The 17958-nt window shown below is 44.0% G+C and overlaps 1 protein-coding gene across 3 annotated transcripts in view; it reads right to left on the reverse strand.

Moving 5' to 3' along the window:
• The window catches only part of slc2a10 (solute carrier family 2 member 10), a 44774-nt gene that overhangs the window by 16197 nt on the left and 10619 nt on the right, over positions 1-17958 (reverse strand). For all 3 annotated transcript variants that reach the window (XM_063041192.1, XM_063041191.1, XM_063041193.1), the window contains one exon: positions 10473-10615. In XM_063041192.1, the coding sequence (XP_062897262.1) occupies positions 10473-10503 (31 nt within the window). In that variant the 5' untranslated portion in view covers positions 10504-10615. The remainder of the gene's footprint in view (positions 1-10472; positions 10616-17958) is intronic.

Raw genomic sequence — 17958 nt, forward strand, 5'->3', positions numbered from 1 at the left:
CTAGTCTAGTGCCAGAGTTACTGTATAACAGATGTACGTATCGGTGACTTTAAAAGAAAGCAAAACCGCTTAGAGGCTAAGCATAGGTGGGGAGTGACACTGTATGACGCACTTTCTATCAAGTAACCAAGTTCTAATGTCAGAGAAAGTACATTTGATCCTTTATCAATAAACCAGCAAAGGTGAACTATCTTGTAACGATAAAACTAATGAAACTAAGATAAGCAATAGAACAAAATAAGCAGTCTAAGCCAAGTGTTCTTAAATGATAAATGATAAACGATAAATGACAAATCGCTCTACGGAGGATGCAATATCCACCACACTGCACACAGTTCTCTCTCACTTGGACAACAAAGACACTTATGCCAGAATCCTGTACATTGATTTCCGTTCAGCGTTCAATACCATCATCCCGCAGAGACTAGTGGAGAAACTGTCGCTGCTTGGCCTTAGCATTGCCATGTGTCGCTGGATTCTGCATTTCTTGACAGAGAGACCACAGTCAGTCCGTGTTGGCAGGAACATCTCTGACTCCATCACACTGAGCACTGGATCCCCACAAGGCTGTGTGCTTAGTCCATTGCTGTTCACACTGCTAACACATGACTGTGCAGCCAGATTCAAGGAGAACCTGATCATTAAGTTTGCAGATGATACCACAGTGGTGGGGCTCATCAGCAAAAATGATGAAACAATGTACAGGGAGGAGGTCAAACACCTAGAGAGCTGGTGCAGTGATAACAACTTGATGCTTAATGTCACCAAAACCATGGAGATGATCGTCGATTTCAGATGGTCTCAGCCTGAGCACACACCCCTCAGCATCAGCGGCTCCACAGTGGACAGCGTGGAAAACATCAAGTTCCTTGGGGTGCAGATCTCGGACAATCTCACCTGGTCCAGGGACACCACTGGGATTGTGAAACGGGCCCAGCAGAGATTGCACTTTCTGAGGAAGCTTAAACAAGCATCACTGCCCAATAACATCTTAACTACATTCTACAGAGGCGTGGTTGAGAGTGTGCTGACCTTTTGCATCACAACCTGGTACTCCAGCTGCAGTGCTGTCGACAAACAAGCCTTGCAGAGGGTTAGGGGAGCAGAGAAGGTTACTGGGGTCTCCCTACCTTCTGTCCAAGACCTCTTTCAGAGTCGATGCCTCCAGAAGACACGGTACATCATTAAAGACCCCTCACACCCTCTCTATGAACTGTTCGTTCTTCTGCCATCAGGCAAACGTTACAGGAGCACCAAAACTAAAACCACAAGGCTACTAAACAGCTTCCTCCCACAGGCAGTCAGACTGCTAAATAGCTGCTCTACCTGACTCCGCTTTTGGACACTTTTAACTCGCACTGGACACTTATAACTTGATTTTAACTGACATGTGGCTATCCTGTTTTACTACTTATTGTTATGTTTATTATTTAGTGTTGCGTTTGTTATGTTATGATTGCACTGCTCCTGGGAAACGCTGTCTCATTCTGCCCTGCAGAGCTGTTGTACGGTTAGAATGACAATAAAGTTTTTTGAATCTTTTGAATCTTAAAAGTGAAGTGGTCAACAAAAAATATCATTCCGGCTGCCTCTAACTCTAACCGGACTAGAAAACTGAACGAAAGGATTTAGCATGAATAGGTAACTATACTCTTCACCTCTACCACGCCTCAACCCACATGGCAAATTACCCAAAATAAACACACGGCATGAAATACAATAGATACATGGCTCCTACAAAGAGTTTGACTCAAATCACTGACGTTCAGTGATTATTCATAGTCTCATGAGTGTGAGACAGTGGTTGACAGGTAAAGTGCTCGTTAATCATGTGGCAGTAATCAGAATGTAGTACTGTGCACTGCCATACAATTTTCAATAAGATTGTGTTGGATTAGGGGGTGAAATTGTTATTTTTCTTGTATTTCCCATGTAGTTTAACATTCCTATCCTTGCTTATATTTTCATATCACCAATATACATATCATTGTTCAGTAATTTTTTTCCAGTAGATGTAGTATAGCTGCTTTTGTATTTTTACAGAAGCTTCTTAGTTTTCCTGCAGCAGATACCACGCTATTTGAATCTGGCTACCTTATAATTCCTGCCCGTTACGCCTTTGGCATTTAGGACAGCAATGAATGTCCTCCTTCTCTGTCTGTCCACACTGTCGCACACAAATAAAGAAGGACTCTTCATTGCTGTTTCTGTAACAATGTTTTTTTTACCATTTAGGGTTGTTAGCCCTGAGCAGAACCCCCGAACCTGGAGGACCGGTGGACCAGTCTTAGCCTGACCTCTACCCTTTGACCTGTTTGGCATGGGTGACCCTACCAAGAGCCAAAGCACAAAGCCCTGACCCCAGCCATCATAGCTCTCTGGATCACTGAGGAACGTAAGCCTCCAAACACTATGACAAGGTTGTGGTCCTTTTGGAGGGACTACCTTATAGGTTTATTGCTATCACTGGAATGTTGTTATCTTTTTAGTCGAAGCTAATTTTTTAATAAGTCAACTACACCTTCTGCGTTGTCTGCTCTTTTTTCTCTGTTCGTGTAACACTTAACCTTGTTGCATATGATTGTATTATTATGCCACATTCTTGACTTCAAAACATCTGGATTCTTAGATGAGGAGCCCAAAACTGTTCACAATACTCAAGGCGAGGCCTCACCAGTGCCTTATAAAGCCTCAGCTTCACATCCCTGCTCTTATATTCCAGACCTCTGGAAATAACTGCTAACATTGCATTTGCCTTCCTCACCACCGACCCTACCTGCAAATTAACCTTCAGGGTATTCTGCACAAGGACTCCCAAGTCCCTTTGCATCTCAGATTTCTGGATTTTCTCCCCGTTTAGAAAACAGTCTGAACATTTATTTCTTCTACCAAAGTACATGACCATGCATTTTCCAACATTGTATTTCCTGTGTCATTTTCTTGCCCATTCTCCTAAACTGTCTAAGTCAGTCTGCAGCCTATCTGTTTCCTCAACATTACCTACCCCTCCACCAATCTTCGTATCATCTGCAAATTTGGCAATAAAGCCATCTATTCCATCATCTAAATCACTGATATACAGCATAAGAAGAAGCGGTATCAACACCGACCCCTGCAAAACACCACTAGTCACTGGCAGCCAACCAGAAAAGGATCATTTATTCCTACTTGCTGCCTCCTACCTAACAGCCAATGCTCTAACCATGCCAGTAACTTTCCTGTAATACCATAAGCTCTTAACTTGGTAAGCAGCCTCATGTGTGGCACCTTGCCAAAGGCCTTCTGAAAGTCCAAATACACAACATCCACTGCATCCCCTTTATCTATCCTACTTGTAATCTCCTCAAAGAATTCCAACAGGTTTGTCAGACAAGATTTTCCCTTAAAACTATGCTGACTTTGTCTTATCTTGTCCTGTGTCACCAAGTACTCCATAATCTCATCCTTAACAATTGACTCCAACATATTTTCAACCTCTGAGGTCAGGCTAACTGGTCTATCATTTCCTTTCTGCTGGCCTCCTCCTTTCTTAAAGAGTAGAGTGACATTTGCAATTTTCCAGTCCTCTGGCACCATGCCAGAGTCCAATGATTTTTGAAAGATCATTACTAATGCCCCCACAATCTCTACTGCTACCTTTTTCAGAACCCTAGGGTGCAATTCCTCTGGTCCAAGTGCTTTTTGAGCACTCTCTCCCTTGTAATAGTAACTGCACTCACTTCTCTTCCCTCACACCCTTCACATCTGCAACACTGCTTGTGTCTTCCACAGCGAAGAATGATGCAAAATACTCATTCAGTTCATCTGCCATCTCCTTGTTCCCTATTATTACAGTGACTATCGCCCTGTAGCGCTGACACCCATAGCCATGAAGTTCTTAGAGAGACTTGTGCTCTCACACATTAAGGCTATAATCCCACCTGATCTGGACAAACACCAGTTTGCCTACCGGGCAAACCGCTCCACAGAGGATGCAATCACAACAGCCCTCCATATTGCTCCGACTCACTGAGAGGAACCGAATCTGCATTTAACACAGTCATCCCCCATACACTGAACACTCTTGACCTCAGTTCCTCCCTGTGCTCATGGGTCATGGACTTTCTCACAGACCGACCACAGCAAGTCAGAATTGGTAAGCACACCTCTGCCATCCTCATCTTAAAAATAGGCACCCCGCAGGGCTGTGTGCTGAGCCCTATGCTCTACACACTCTTCACACATGACTGCACCCCCATTTACACCTCCAACTCCATAATTAAATTTGCGGACGATACCACAGTGGTTGGCCTGATCTCCGACAAGGATGAAACAGCCTCCAGGCTTGAGGTGGATCATGTGACGGAGTGGTGTAAGGACAACGACCTGGTCCTTAACACTTCTAAAACAAAAGAAATGATCATTGACTTCAGGAGATCAAAGGACAGAGTACATACCCCCCTCTATATACATGGAGAGGTAGTGGAAAGTGTGGAAAAACTAAAGTTCCTTGGAGTTATGTTCTCAAAACAGCTGACATGGACCACCAACACCTTGCTGCTTGTAAAAAAAGCACAATAAAGACTCCTCTTCCTCAGAAAGCTGAAACAGGCCAAACTCCCACAAAAGCTGTTGCTTAACTTCGACAGAAGCACAATTGAAACCATCCTGACCAACAGCGCCACAGTGTGGTATGCCAGATGCACAGCCGCTGAGCGACAAGACCTGCATCGCGTGGTGAAGGCAGCCCAGCAAATTGTCAGGATGGGGCTCCCAGGACTAAACACCATCTATTCCAGCAGACTCAGGAGGAAAGCAATCAGCATAACCAGAGACACCACACACCCCGGCCACTCCCTGTTTGACCCGCTGCCGTCCAGCAAAAGGTCCAGGACACTAAAAGCCAGAACAAATAGACTGAGAAATAGCTTCTATCCCAGAGCTGTGGCCTCCATCACACCAGTCCCACAGAACAATGACTGAAACTGTGAGCAGACACAAGGACTCAAATACTTGCACTAACGGCACTTTGTTCATTACTGTGATATTCTGGTGCTGCTGCTGCTTATATTCTGCTACTTATCTATTTAATAGTGTTTTTCTATTACTGTCTTGTTTTTATGTACCGCTTTGTTTAATTGCCCAAGAGGAAGCCAAACAGAGTTTCATTGTACCTATGTATAATGACAATAAAGATCATTCAATTCAATTCAATTATTATTTCTCTGACCTCATTTTCTAGTGTTATATATCCACTCTCACCTCTCTTTTATTTTTCATATACTTGAAAAAGCTTTTACTATCCACTTTGATATTGTTTGCTAGCTTGCTTTCATATTTCATCTTTTCCCTCCTGATGATTCTTTTAGTTGCTCTCTGTAGGTTTTTCAAACTTCCCAATCCTCTGTCTTCCCACTAATTCTTGCTTTGTTGTATGACCTCTCTTTTGCTTTTACATTAGCTTTGACTTCCCATGTCATCCACCGTGTATTATTTTACCATCTGAATACTTCTTCATTTTTGGAATACATCTATCCTGCCTTGGCTGTTCTGTTGTCATCCCTCCCAGCAGCTCCTTCCAATTACCTTGGCCAACTCCTCTGTCATACAACTGTTATTTCCTTTACTACACTGAAGTACTGCTATGTCAGACTTCACTTTCTCCCTATCAAATTTCAGGTTGAACTCATTCATATTGTGATCATTGCCTCCTAAGGGTTCTTTTACCATAAGCTCCCTAATCACCTCCAGTTCATTACATGACACCCAATCCAGTATAGCTGATCCCCTAGTAGGCTCGGCGACAAACTGCTCTAAAAAGCTATCTTGCAGGCATTCAGCAAATTCACTCTCTTGAGATCCGTTACCAACCTGATTTTTCCAATTGACCTGCATGTTGAAATCTCCCATGACTATCATAACAATACCCTTTTGGTATGCCTTTTCTATTTCCCATTGACAGGAAACTCAGAGACCTCGGCCTTGACCCTGCCTTGTGCAGCTGGATCCTGGACTTCCTGTCAGACCTTTGAAACCTTTAAATAGAAGCCCCTCTATTCTGAGGACGTGTCCTCTGGTCTTAGGTTCTCCAACCATAGGAAACATCCTCTCCACATGCACTCTATCAAGGCCTTTCACTATTCGATAGGTTTCAATGAAGTCACCCCTCATTCTTCCGAATTCTCGCGAATACAGACCCAGAGACATCAGCCACTCTTTTAATGACAAGCCACTCAATCCTGGAATCATTTTCGTGAATCTCCTTTAAACCCTCCCCAGTCTCAGCACATCCTTTCTAAGAAAAGAAGCCCAAACCTGATCACAATACCCCAAGTGAGGCCTCACCACTGCATTATAAAGTTTCAACATTACATCCTTGCATTTATATTCTAGTCCTCTTGAAATGAATGCCAACATTGAATTTGCCTTCCTCACCACAGACTCAACCTGCAAATCAGCTTTTAGGGAATCCTGTATAATCCTCATTTTTTTGTATATCCTCTCCAGTTAGAAAATAGTCAAACCTTTGAATTCTTTTACCAAAGTGCATGACCATACACTTCCCGACACTGTATTCCATTTGCCATTTCTTTGCCCATTCTCCTAATCTGTCTAAGTCTTTCTGTAGCCTCTCTACTTCCTCAAAACTACCTGCCCCTCCACCTATCTTCATATCGTCTGCAAACTTTGCAACAAAACCATCATTCCATCATCCAAATCATTGACATTTAACGCAAAAAGAACTAGTCCCCCAGCCACAAAAGACTCCCTCTAATACCACTCTTTGCCTCCTGCCAATCAGCCACTGCTTTACCCATGCTGGAATCTTTCCTCTTATACTATGGGTTTGTAATCTGTTAAGCAGCCTCATGTATGACATCTTGTCAAGGCCTTCTGAAAATCCAAGTACACAACATCAACTGATTCTCCTTTGTTCTATCCTGCTTGTTGTTTCTTTAAAAAATTCCAACAGATTTGTCAGAAAAGACTTCCCCTCGATGAAACCATTCTGACTACGGCCTATTTTACCTTGTGCCTCCAAGTACCCTGACACCTCATCTTTGATAATCAACTCAAGCATCTTCCCAACCACTGAGGTCAGACTAACTGTCCCATAGTTTCCTTTCTTCTGCCTCTCTCCTTTCTTGAAGAGTGGGATGACATTTGCAATTTTCCAGTCTTCAGGAACCATTCCAGAATCTAGTGATTCTTGAAAGATCATAACTAATGCCTCCACAATCCCTTCAGCCACCTCTGTCAGAACTCTGGGGTGTACACCATCTGGTCCAGGTGACTTATTTACCTTCAGACCTTTTCAGTTTCTCAAGAACGTTCTCTCTAGTTATAGTAGCTTCACACAGTTCATGCCCCCTTATATCTGAAACTTCCACCATACTGCTAATGTCTTACACAGTGAAGACTGATGCAAAATACTTATTCAGTTCATCCACCATTACCTTGTCCCCCTTTACTATCTCTCCAGCATCATTTTCCAGTGGGTTCAATATCCACTCTTGCCTCTTTTACACTTTATTTATCTAAAGAAACTTTTGATATCCTCTTTAAAATTATTGGCTGGCTTACTTTCGTATTCCATCTTTACCCTCTCAATGACTTTTTTAGTTGCCTTCTGTTGGTTTTTAAAAGCTTCCCAATCCTCTAACTTCCCACAAATCTTTGTTCCATTGTATGCCCTCTCTTTGGCTTTTATTTCATTGATGTTCAGAGAATCTGCAGTGCAAGCATTGGTCACCATGTTTCCTACACTGATTATACAGTATCTCAGCATCTGTAAGGGAAATCGGGACAACTTCAGGTGTGAAGCAATAAGCTTGAAATGTACGGTATGCGTAAAGCAATAGATACAATCGATGCTATTTTTTGTATGCTGCCCTGCAAGAGTGTCAAAGTTTCTGGAGAGAAGGCAGGAGAATGGAATTCGGAAGAAAAATACGTCAGCCATGATTGAATAAAGAAGCAGACTCAATGGGCCAAATGGCCTAATTCTGCTCTGTGTCTTTTGATCTTGTCAGCCTACAACACAATTGACGTGTATTGTTCATTCCTAACTGGACTGAGGGGGTAGTGATGAAGAAATGGCAATAAACTTAAGTCAGTAAAGTCGCTGGGGTTCCAATGAAACTGCTGTCCTCATTTCCTCTAAGTTCAGAGGTCAATAATTTGGGAGGAGCTGTCAAATAAACCTTGATGATCTGGAACAGTTATTTTGTAAATTAACCCCACTGGTGCTGGAAAAAAAGGAATATGTACAGTGGTGGACTGGATACCAATTAGGTGGGGCTGCCTTGCGCCAGAAGGTGCCACATATCCTCAGTGTTGGTGCTGTTCATTTACACGACCTGTGACGCATTGGGCATTTGTGTGTGTGCGTATCTTTTACAAGGCCGAGTTGCTTGCTCGGTGCTCAACCCAGCATGGATGGAAAGTGTGCAGAGGGCCAGCCAAATTCGAATCCGGGACTACCTGCCTCAGTCCTGTGCTGATGCCACTACACCACCGGCCATCACTCAGTGTTGTTGGGGGAAAGCAAGATGCTGGAGGAATTCAGCTGATCAGCCACGACCCATAGAGAGAAATGGGCAGTCAGCCATTCAGCCTGAGACCCCTCACCTGGACTGTATGTGGAATGAAATCCCATCCAGATAAATGGTTAATCAAGAACACCAACTGTGCCTGGCCTACTGAATTCCTCCAGCAATTGGTATGTTGCTCCAGATTCCAGCACCTGCTGTCCCTTGTATCTTCAGATGAGATTGCAAATGGAATATATTCAGGATCTGAATTGTGTCAGGGTAAGGCAGGCATCACAGTACAGCCAGAACCAGACCAGAGTGGTCTTTGACCTGAAATGTTGATTCCTCTCGACACAAATAAGACCATAAGATATGGGAGCAGAATTAGGCCATTTGGCCCATCAAGTCTGCTCTAGCATTCCAACATGGCTGACTTACTATCCCTCTCAACACCATTCTTTTGCTTTCTCCCCACAGCCTTTGACACCTTTGCTAACCTTTCAACTTCCACTTTAAATATACCCAATGACTTGGCAATGACAGCCACTTTTGGCAATGAAGTCCACAGATTCACCACCCTCTGGTGAAAGAAATTCCTCCTCATCTCTGTTCTAAAGGAACATCCTTCTATTTTGAGGCTGTGCCCTCTAGTTCTAGAATCCCCTACTACAGGAAACATCGTCTCCATGTCCACTGTTTCTAGGCCTTTCAATATTTGGTAGGCCTCAGTGTGATCCTCCCCCCCACCCCCATTCTTCTAAACTCCAGCGGGTACAGGCCCAATGGAAACGCATACAATAAGTACAGACAACCAGAGTCCAGAAGACAAGAAACTGCGCAAATACAAAAAAAGGGGAAAAAAGCAATAACAATGATAAGTAACTAAGCAATAAATATCAAGAACATAAGTTTTAGGGTCCTTAAAAGTGAGTCCATAGGTTGTGGAATCATTTCAGTGCTGTGGTGAGTGAAGTTATCCCCTCTGCTTCAAGAGCCTGATGGTTGAGGGGTAATAACTGTTCCTGAACCTGGTGATGTGGGACTTGAGGCTCCTATACCTCCTTCCTGATGACAGAGCATGGGCTGGATGGTGGGGGTCCTTGATGATGGATGATGCTTTCTTAGAACAGCGCTCCTTATGACTGTGCTCAGTGGTGGGGAGTACTTTACCCGCGATGGACTACCCCACGTTTTGCAGGATTTTCCATTCAAGGGTATTGGTGTTCCCATACCAGGCTGTGATGCAACCAGTCAGTATACTCTCCAGCACACATCTGTAGAACCTACAGAACCTATAGAAGTTCTAGGATTTTGTGATTTAAGTCAGATTTCCACCATTTGTGATATTATTCTGCTTGCGTTCTTGTTATCTGTCTTGCTGTGTGAGAGGCAAATGACATCAGCAATGTAAATACAACAACAAGAATGGTAACAGGTGCACAAATTTCTTCTCCTTAATTTTCCTTCCTCTAGTTCTTTCATTAGACAGATCATACCCATTCCCAAAGCAGCAGCTCAGCACTAATAAACGATCAACTCATCTACCAACACGCTTGAGAATCTAAAGCAACAACAACCTGTTCTAATTTGTTTAGTAACAAGGAAAGATCGTTAGATGCACACAAAATATATCATGAAGTTTATCAAATTCAAACTGTGAATCAGTTAGTTAAGCCCACCACCCCTAATGGGACATAGGCTACCGACAGCAGCTCCCCAGTGTCCTCTGTCCGGGGCCAGTCTTTCAAGTTGCCGCCCGGGTGTAGCCCACCTTCAAAGATCCTTCCTCTCCCAGGGATGGAGTCTTTGGAGCTTCTGTTGTTGTTTCTGAAGCTCTGGGTTTTTACAGGATGGGGCTGCTAGCCCCGTGCCCCGCCCTCCTCCTTTCACAGCCGAGCCTGGGACCGTCTGCAGCAGAGTTAAACTGTGAAACAGCTCGGTGAAAAACATTCCACTTACCCATCTCCTGGTGAGAGCAGCGCCACCTCATCCCGACTAATACCCAGGTGAAATGGTTTCTCCAGAGCCTCTAATCTTTCTCTGTAGCTCATATATCATTAACATCAAAACAAGGTAGGTGCTGGAAATAAGACAGGAAACATCTGTGGAAAGAGAAACAGATTAAAGGTTAATTTATTTATCACATGTTCATTGAAACATGCAGTGAAATATATTGTTTTGCATCAAATCAGCGAGGATTAAACTGGGCACCCTGCAAATGTTGCCACACTTCCAGTGCCAACATATCATGCCCACAACTCACTAGCCCTAACTGTAGGTCTTTGGACTCTGGGAGGAAACCAGAGCACCCAGAGAAAACCCACGCGGTCATGGGGAGAACATGCAAACTCCTTACAGATAGCGACAAGAATTGGAGCCCCGATCTTACAACTGGATCTGGAAAGTCTTGAGTTAACCATTACACTGCTGTACCTGAGTGCTTTTTCATCATTAGTACTTAAAATTGTCCTGTTCGGTGAGCTTTATTCCTTGGAACTTAGAATGCTGAGGGGAGATTTGATCGAGGTACACAAAATTATGGGGGGCAAAGGTGGGCTAAATGCAAGTAGGTTTTTTCCACTGAGGTTGGGTGGGACTACAACCAAAGGTCACGTGTTAAGGGTGAAAGGTGAAAAGTTTAAGGGGAACATGAGGGGAAACTTCTTCACTCAGAAGGTCGTGAGAGTATGGAACGAGCAGCCAGCGCAAGTTGTCTATGCGAGCTCAATTTCATCGTTTAAGGAAAATTTAGATAGTGGAGGGCTATGGTCCTGGTGCAGGTCAATGGGAGTAGGTAGTAAAAATGGCTCAGCATAGACTAGATGGGCTAAGGGGCCTGTTACTGTGCTGTACTTCTCTATGATTCTATGACTCCAATATAGAGACTATTCTTATTAATCTCTGTTATCTGAACATTTTGCTCTTTAATGCCAGCAGGAAGAAAAAATGAAGATTGACAAGTGACATAATGGGAACCACTAGAAAATGACTTGAGGAATATCAAAGAGATTTGTCACCGAGGCAACCAATGGCTTCATTAATCAGTGTTTCATTAAGACCTACTGAGGACAAGTGGTAGCACAGCAAATTATGAAAGCAATGTGATATGCATGAAGTTCATTATTGGCAATGGGATCAGTACACATCAGAACATCAAAGTGTCCAACCTCACCTGCCTTTGCTGGATGCCAAGGGTACAGTTTCCATAGAAACCAAAAGCAGACACATGGACCAATCCAGCGTAAAGTTTGATTTACTTAGTCATTTCATTTTAAAGAGAAAATATCTAATAATGATCAGTCATCAATACTGATTTTGTCTGCACTTGACAGCAAATCCCTTGGAGGTTAGTTAAACATATTGAGGTTAGTTAGACATGCAGCCCTGGATCCTTATTTTAGAGTTATTGTTAACATGCAACACAGCATCATTGTTCTCATAAATTTCATGTATGAAAAATAATACATATGTCAGAAGGGAAATTGGGAGCCCTGAGGATCTCAAACAATAGGAATCAAGACTGGAGTGTTCTTACAGTAGGAGACAAAAGCTGAAAAAAAATCTCATGGTGTGAGACTAAAGCTGTAGTATCTCGCACTGTGGGGTAATAAAGGCTAGAAAATCTCGCACAGTGAGATCCTGAAGTTGTAACTGACTGGAGAGGGAGAGGAAGAGAGAGAGAGAGAGAGAGAGAGAGAGAGAGAGAGAACATAGAATAGTACAGCACAGTACAGGCCCTTCGGCCCACAATGTTGTGCCGACCCTCAAACCCTGCCTCCCATATAAGCCCTCACCTTAGATTCCTCCATATACCTGTCTAGTAGTCTCTTAAACTTCACTAGTGTATCTGCCTCCACCACTGACTCAGGCAGTGCATTCCACGCACCAACCACTCTCTGAGTAAAAAACCTTCCTCTAATATCCCCCTTGAACTTCCCACCTCTTGCCATAGAGGGAGTACAAAGAAGGTTCACCAGATTGATTCCTGGGATGGCAGGACTTCCATATGAAGAAAGACTGGATGAACTTGGCTTGTACTCGTTGGAATTTAGAAGATTAAGGGGGGATCTGATTGAAACGTATAAAATCCTAAAGGGATTGGACAGGCTAGATGCAGGAAGATTGTTCCCGATGTTGAGGAAGTCCAGAACGAGGGGTCACAGTCTGAGGATAAGGGGGAAGCCTTTTAGGACAGAGATTAGGAAAAACTTCTTCACACAGAGAGTGGTGAATCTGTGGAATTCTCTGCCACAGGAAACAGTTGAGGCCAGTTCATTGGCTATATTTAAGAGGGAGTTAGATATGGCCCTTGTGGCTATGGGGATCAGGGGGTATGGAGGGAAGGCTGGTGCAGGGTTCTGAGTTGGATGATCAGCCATGATCATTTAGAAATGGCGGTGCAGGCTCGAAGGGCCGAATGGCCTACTCCTGTACCTATTTTCTATGTTTCTATGTTTCTATATTAACTTAAAGCCATGTCCTCTTGTATTGAGCAGTGGTGCCCTGGGGAAGAGGCGCTGGCTATCCACTCTTTCTATTCCTCTTATCATCTTGTACACCTCTATCATGTCTCCTCTCATCCTCCTTCTCTCCAAAGAGTAAAGCCCTAGTTCCCTTAATCTCTGATCATAATGCATACTTTCTAAACCAGGCAGCATCCTGGTAAATCTCCTCTGTACCCTTTCCAATGCTTCCACATCCTTCCTATAGTGAGGTGACCAGAACTGGACACAGTACTCTAAGTGTGGCCTAACCAGAGTTTTATAGAGCTGCATCATTACATCGCGACTCTTAAACTCTATCCCTCGACTTATGAAAGCTAACACCCCATAAGCTTTCTTAACTACCCTATCCAGCTGTGAGGCAACTTTCAGGGATCTGTGGACATGTACCTCAAGATCCCTCTGCTCCTCCACACTACCAAGTATCCTGCCATTTACTTTGTACTCTGCCTTGGAATTTGTCCTCCCAAAGTGTACCACCTCACACTTCTCCGGGTTGAACTCCATCTGCCACTTCTCAGCCCACTTCTGCATCCTATCAATGTCTCTCTGCAATCTTTGACAATCCTCTACACTATCTACAACACCACGAACCTTTGTGTCGTCTGCAAACTTGCCAACCCACCCTTCTAACCCCACATCCAGGTCGTTAATAAAAATCAAGAGAAGTACAGGTCCCAGAACAGATCCTTGTGGGACACCACTAGTCACAATCCTCCAATCTGAATGTACTCCCTCCACCACCACCCTCTGCCTTCTGCAGGCAAGCCAATTCTGAATCCACCTGGCCAAACTTCCCTGGATCCCATGCCTTCTAACTTTCTGAATAAGCCTACCGTGTGGAACCTTGTCAAATGCCTTACTAAAATCCATATAGATCACATCCACTGCACTACCTTCATCTATATGCCTGGTCACCTCCTCAAAGAACTCTATCAGGCTTGTTAGACACGATCTGCCCTTCACAAAGCCATGCTGACTGTCCCTGATCAGACCATGATTCTCTAAATGCCTATAGATCCTATCTCTAAGAATCTTTTCCAACAGCTTTCCCACCACAGACGTGGCTCACTGGTCTATAATTACCCAGACTATCCCTACTATCTTTTTTGAACAAGGGAACAACATTCGCCTCCCTCTAATCATCCGGTACCATTCCCGTGGACAACGAGGACATAAAGATCCTAGCCAGAGGCTCAGCAATCTCTTCCCTCGCCTCGTGGAGCAGCCTGGGCAATATTCCATCAGACCCCGGGGACTTATCTGTCCTAATGTATTTTAACAACTCCAACACCTCCTCTCCCTTAATATCAACATGCTCCAGAACATCAACCTCACTCATATTGTCCTCACCATCATCAAGTTCCCTCTCATTGGTGAATACCGAAGAGAAGTATTCATTGAGGACCTCGCTCACTTCCACAGCCTCCAGGCACATCTTCCCATCTTTATCTCTACGGTCCTACCTTCACTCCTGTCATCCTATTTTTCTTCACATAATTGAAGAATGCCTTGGGGTTTTCATTTACCCTACTCACCAAGGCCTTCTCATGCCCCCTTCTTGCTCTTCTCAGCCCCTTCTTAAGCTCCTTTCTTGCTTCCCTATATTCCTCAATAGACCCATCTGATCCTTGCTTCCTAAACCTCATGCATGCTGCCTTCTTCCACCTGACTAGATTTTCCACCTCACTTGTCACCCATGGTTCCTTCACCCTACCATTCTTTATCTTCCTCACCGGGACAAATTTATTCCTTACATCCCGCAGGAGATCTCTAAACATCGACCACATGTCCATAGTACATTTCCCTGCAAAAACATCATCCCAATTCACACCCGCAAGTTCTAGCCTTATAGCCTCATAATTTGCCTTTCCCCAATTAAAAGTTTTCCTGTCCTCTTTGATTCTATCCTTTTCCATGATAATTATAAATGCCAGGGAGCGGTGGTCACTGTCCCCCAGATGCTCACCCACTGAGAGATCTGTGACCTGACCCGGTTCATTACCTAGTACTAGATCTAGTATGGCATTCCCCCTGGTCGGCCTGTCCACATACTGTGACAGGAATCCATCCTGGACACACTTAACAAATTCTGCCCCATCTAAACCCTTGGAACTAATCAGGTGCCAATCAATATTAGGGAAGTTAAAGTCACCCATGATAACAACCCTGTTATTTTTGCACCTTTCCAAAATCTGCCTCCCAATCTGCTCCTCTGTATCTCTGTTGCTACCAGGGGGCCTATAGAATACCCCCAGTAGAGTAACTGCTCCCTTCCAGTTCCTGACTTCACCCATATTGACTCAAAAGAGGATCCTGCTACATTACCCACCCTTTCTGTAGCTGTAATAGTATCCCTGACCAGTAATGCCACCCCTCCTCCCCTTTATCCGCCCTCTCTATCCCTTTTAAAGCACTGAAATCCAGGAATATTGAGAATCCACATTCCTGCCCTGGTGCCAGCCAAGTCTCTGTAATGGCCACTACATCATAATTCCATGTATGTATCCAAGCTCTCAGTTCATCACCTTTATTCCTGATGCTTCTTGCATTGAGGTACACACATTTCAGCCCTTCTACCTTACTGTCTTTACACCGTTTATTCTGCTTCTCTTTCCTCAAAGCCTCTCTGTATGTTAGATCTGGCTTTACTCCATGCACTTCTTTCACCTCTCTATCACTCTGGGTCCCATCCCCCTCGCAGATAGAGAGAGAGAGAGAGAGAGAGAGAGAGAGAGAGAGAGAGATAGAGAGAGAGAGAGAGAGAGAGAGATAGAGAGAGAGAGAGAGAGAGAGAGAGAGAGAGGCTATATTTGTCAACATGAGAGTGGAGAGCGAGTTTGTAAATCTGGTGGGAGCAAAGGAAGTTGGGAATGACGAGGGTGAAGCACTGTGTGGGGCAGGTGGCAGAGAAGCAGTGCCATGGCAGGGGGTGGCACAGGTCCAGACACACCCAGCCCTGAGACACCAGGCAAAGTCATTTGATTCCAAACAATTGGTTTATTGATCATTACAGAATGTCCCTCTGGTGCTCCCTGCTCCCTCCCTTCTCCCTTCCCCTTTTCCCATCCATGATTCCCGTCTTCCTACTCCCTTCCCACTTTCTGTCCACAACAGAGACCCATATCAGAATCAGGTTTATCATCGCTCACTTATGTCAGGAAATTTGTTTTTTGTTTGTGGTAGTAGTACAGTGCAATACATAAAATTACTTGTGTACAATGCAAAAATCTTAGACACCCTAATTATATACTATATATGTGTATAAGACTTTGGCACAGTACTGTAAATCAGCCATGATCAAAATGCAGAGCAGACTTGATGTTCCAAATGGCCCTAATTCTGATCCTATGTCTTATGGTCTTATGGGTTGAGTGTTGGAGGTAGGATAGATCCTACAACCAGTAATGGAGCTTGATAAATCTCTGGCACGTTCTCCTAATTAAGTTCCTACTGCTGGAGTAACAGAAGTGTATTGATTAATGTGAGGAAAGAAAGGGGGGAAATAATTTGAGGAAAACTGGAACCCTCCTTTTGCCACAGCTGTTTTTACATAGCATCTTTGGTCGACTGAACAGACTCAAGAGTTTGACAGAATGCAAACTGCCCCTTCAGCCAAACTCATCCACACCAACCAAGTTGCCTGACCGGCACCGTTTTCCTACATTTGGCCCACTTCCCTCTAAACTTTCGCTACACACAAACCTGTTTCAATTTGAGGGCGACAGAAGTGAGAAGGATCAGCTGTTTGAGTGGTGTCGCAACAACAACTTTGTACTCAGCGTCAGTAAGACCAAAGGATTGTTTGTGGACTTCAGGAGGGGTAGAATGACAGAACACACACCAGTCCTTATCGAAGGGTCAGAAGTGAAAAGTGTGAGCAGTTTCAAGTTCCTGGGTGTTAACATCTCTGAGGATCTGTCCTGGGCACAACATATCGATGCAGTTACAAAGACAGCACAACAGTGCCTACATTTCATTAGGAGTTTGAGGAGATTTGGTGTGTCACCAAACTCAATCACAAATTTCTGCAGATCTACAGATGTACTGTGGACAGCTTTCTAACTGTCTGCATCACTGCCTGGTATGGGGTGGGGGGGCTACTGCACAGGATCAAAGTAAGCTGCAGAGAGTTGTAAAGTTAGTCAGCTTCACCATAGGTACTAGCCTGTGTAATATCCAGGTCATCTTCAAGGGGCAGTGTCTCAGAAAGGCAGCGCCCATCATTTCCGACCCCTGCCACCCAGGACATGCCCTCTTATCATTGCTACCATCAAGAAAAAAGTACAGGAGCCTGAAGACACATACTCAGAGATTCAGGAACAGCTTCTTCCCCTCTGTCATCAGGTTTCTGAATGGACATTGAACCCGTGAACACTACCTCACCACTTTTTCTTTTTTTCTCTCTCTTTTTGCGCTACTTATTTAACCTTTAACTATACGTGTGAGCCTGTGTGTGTGTGTGTGTGTGTGTGTGTAGTAATTTACTGTTTTTGTTATTATGTATTGCAATGTACTGCTGCCACATAACAACAATTTCACAACATATGCCAGTGATATTAAACCTGATTTTGATGATATTTTCAATATTGTAATTGTACCCAATTCTACAGTTTCCTCTGGCAGCTCATTCCACACAACAACAATCCCCCAATCCCCCTCAAGTCTCCTGTTAATTTTTCCCCTTCACCTTAAAGCTTCTTCCTCTAGTTTTAGACTGCCCTACCCTGGGACAGCCCAGCACATCTGTAGGTGTGAACGTTTCTCCATTGAGGAAATTTATAGCAGCAGGTGCAGAAAGGAGGCCTGGAAGATCACCCCAACCATAACCTGCTTCAGCTGTTTCTGTCTGGCAAACGGTACTGCATCATTAAAGCCAGGACTAGCAGGCTATGGGACAGCTTCTTTCTACAAGCCAACAGACCTATAAATTCACATGTCTG

The sequence above is a fragment of the Mobula hypostoma genome, chromosome 2 (genome assembly GCF_963921235.1).
Source record: "Mobula hypostoma chromosome 2, sMobHyp1.1, whole genome shotgun sequence".
NCBI lineage: Eukaryota > Metazoa > Chordata > Chondrichthyes > Myliobatiformes > Myliobatidae > Mobula > Mobula hypostoma.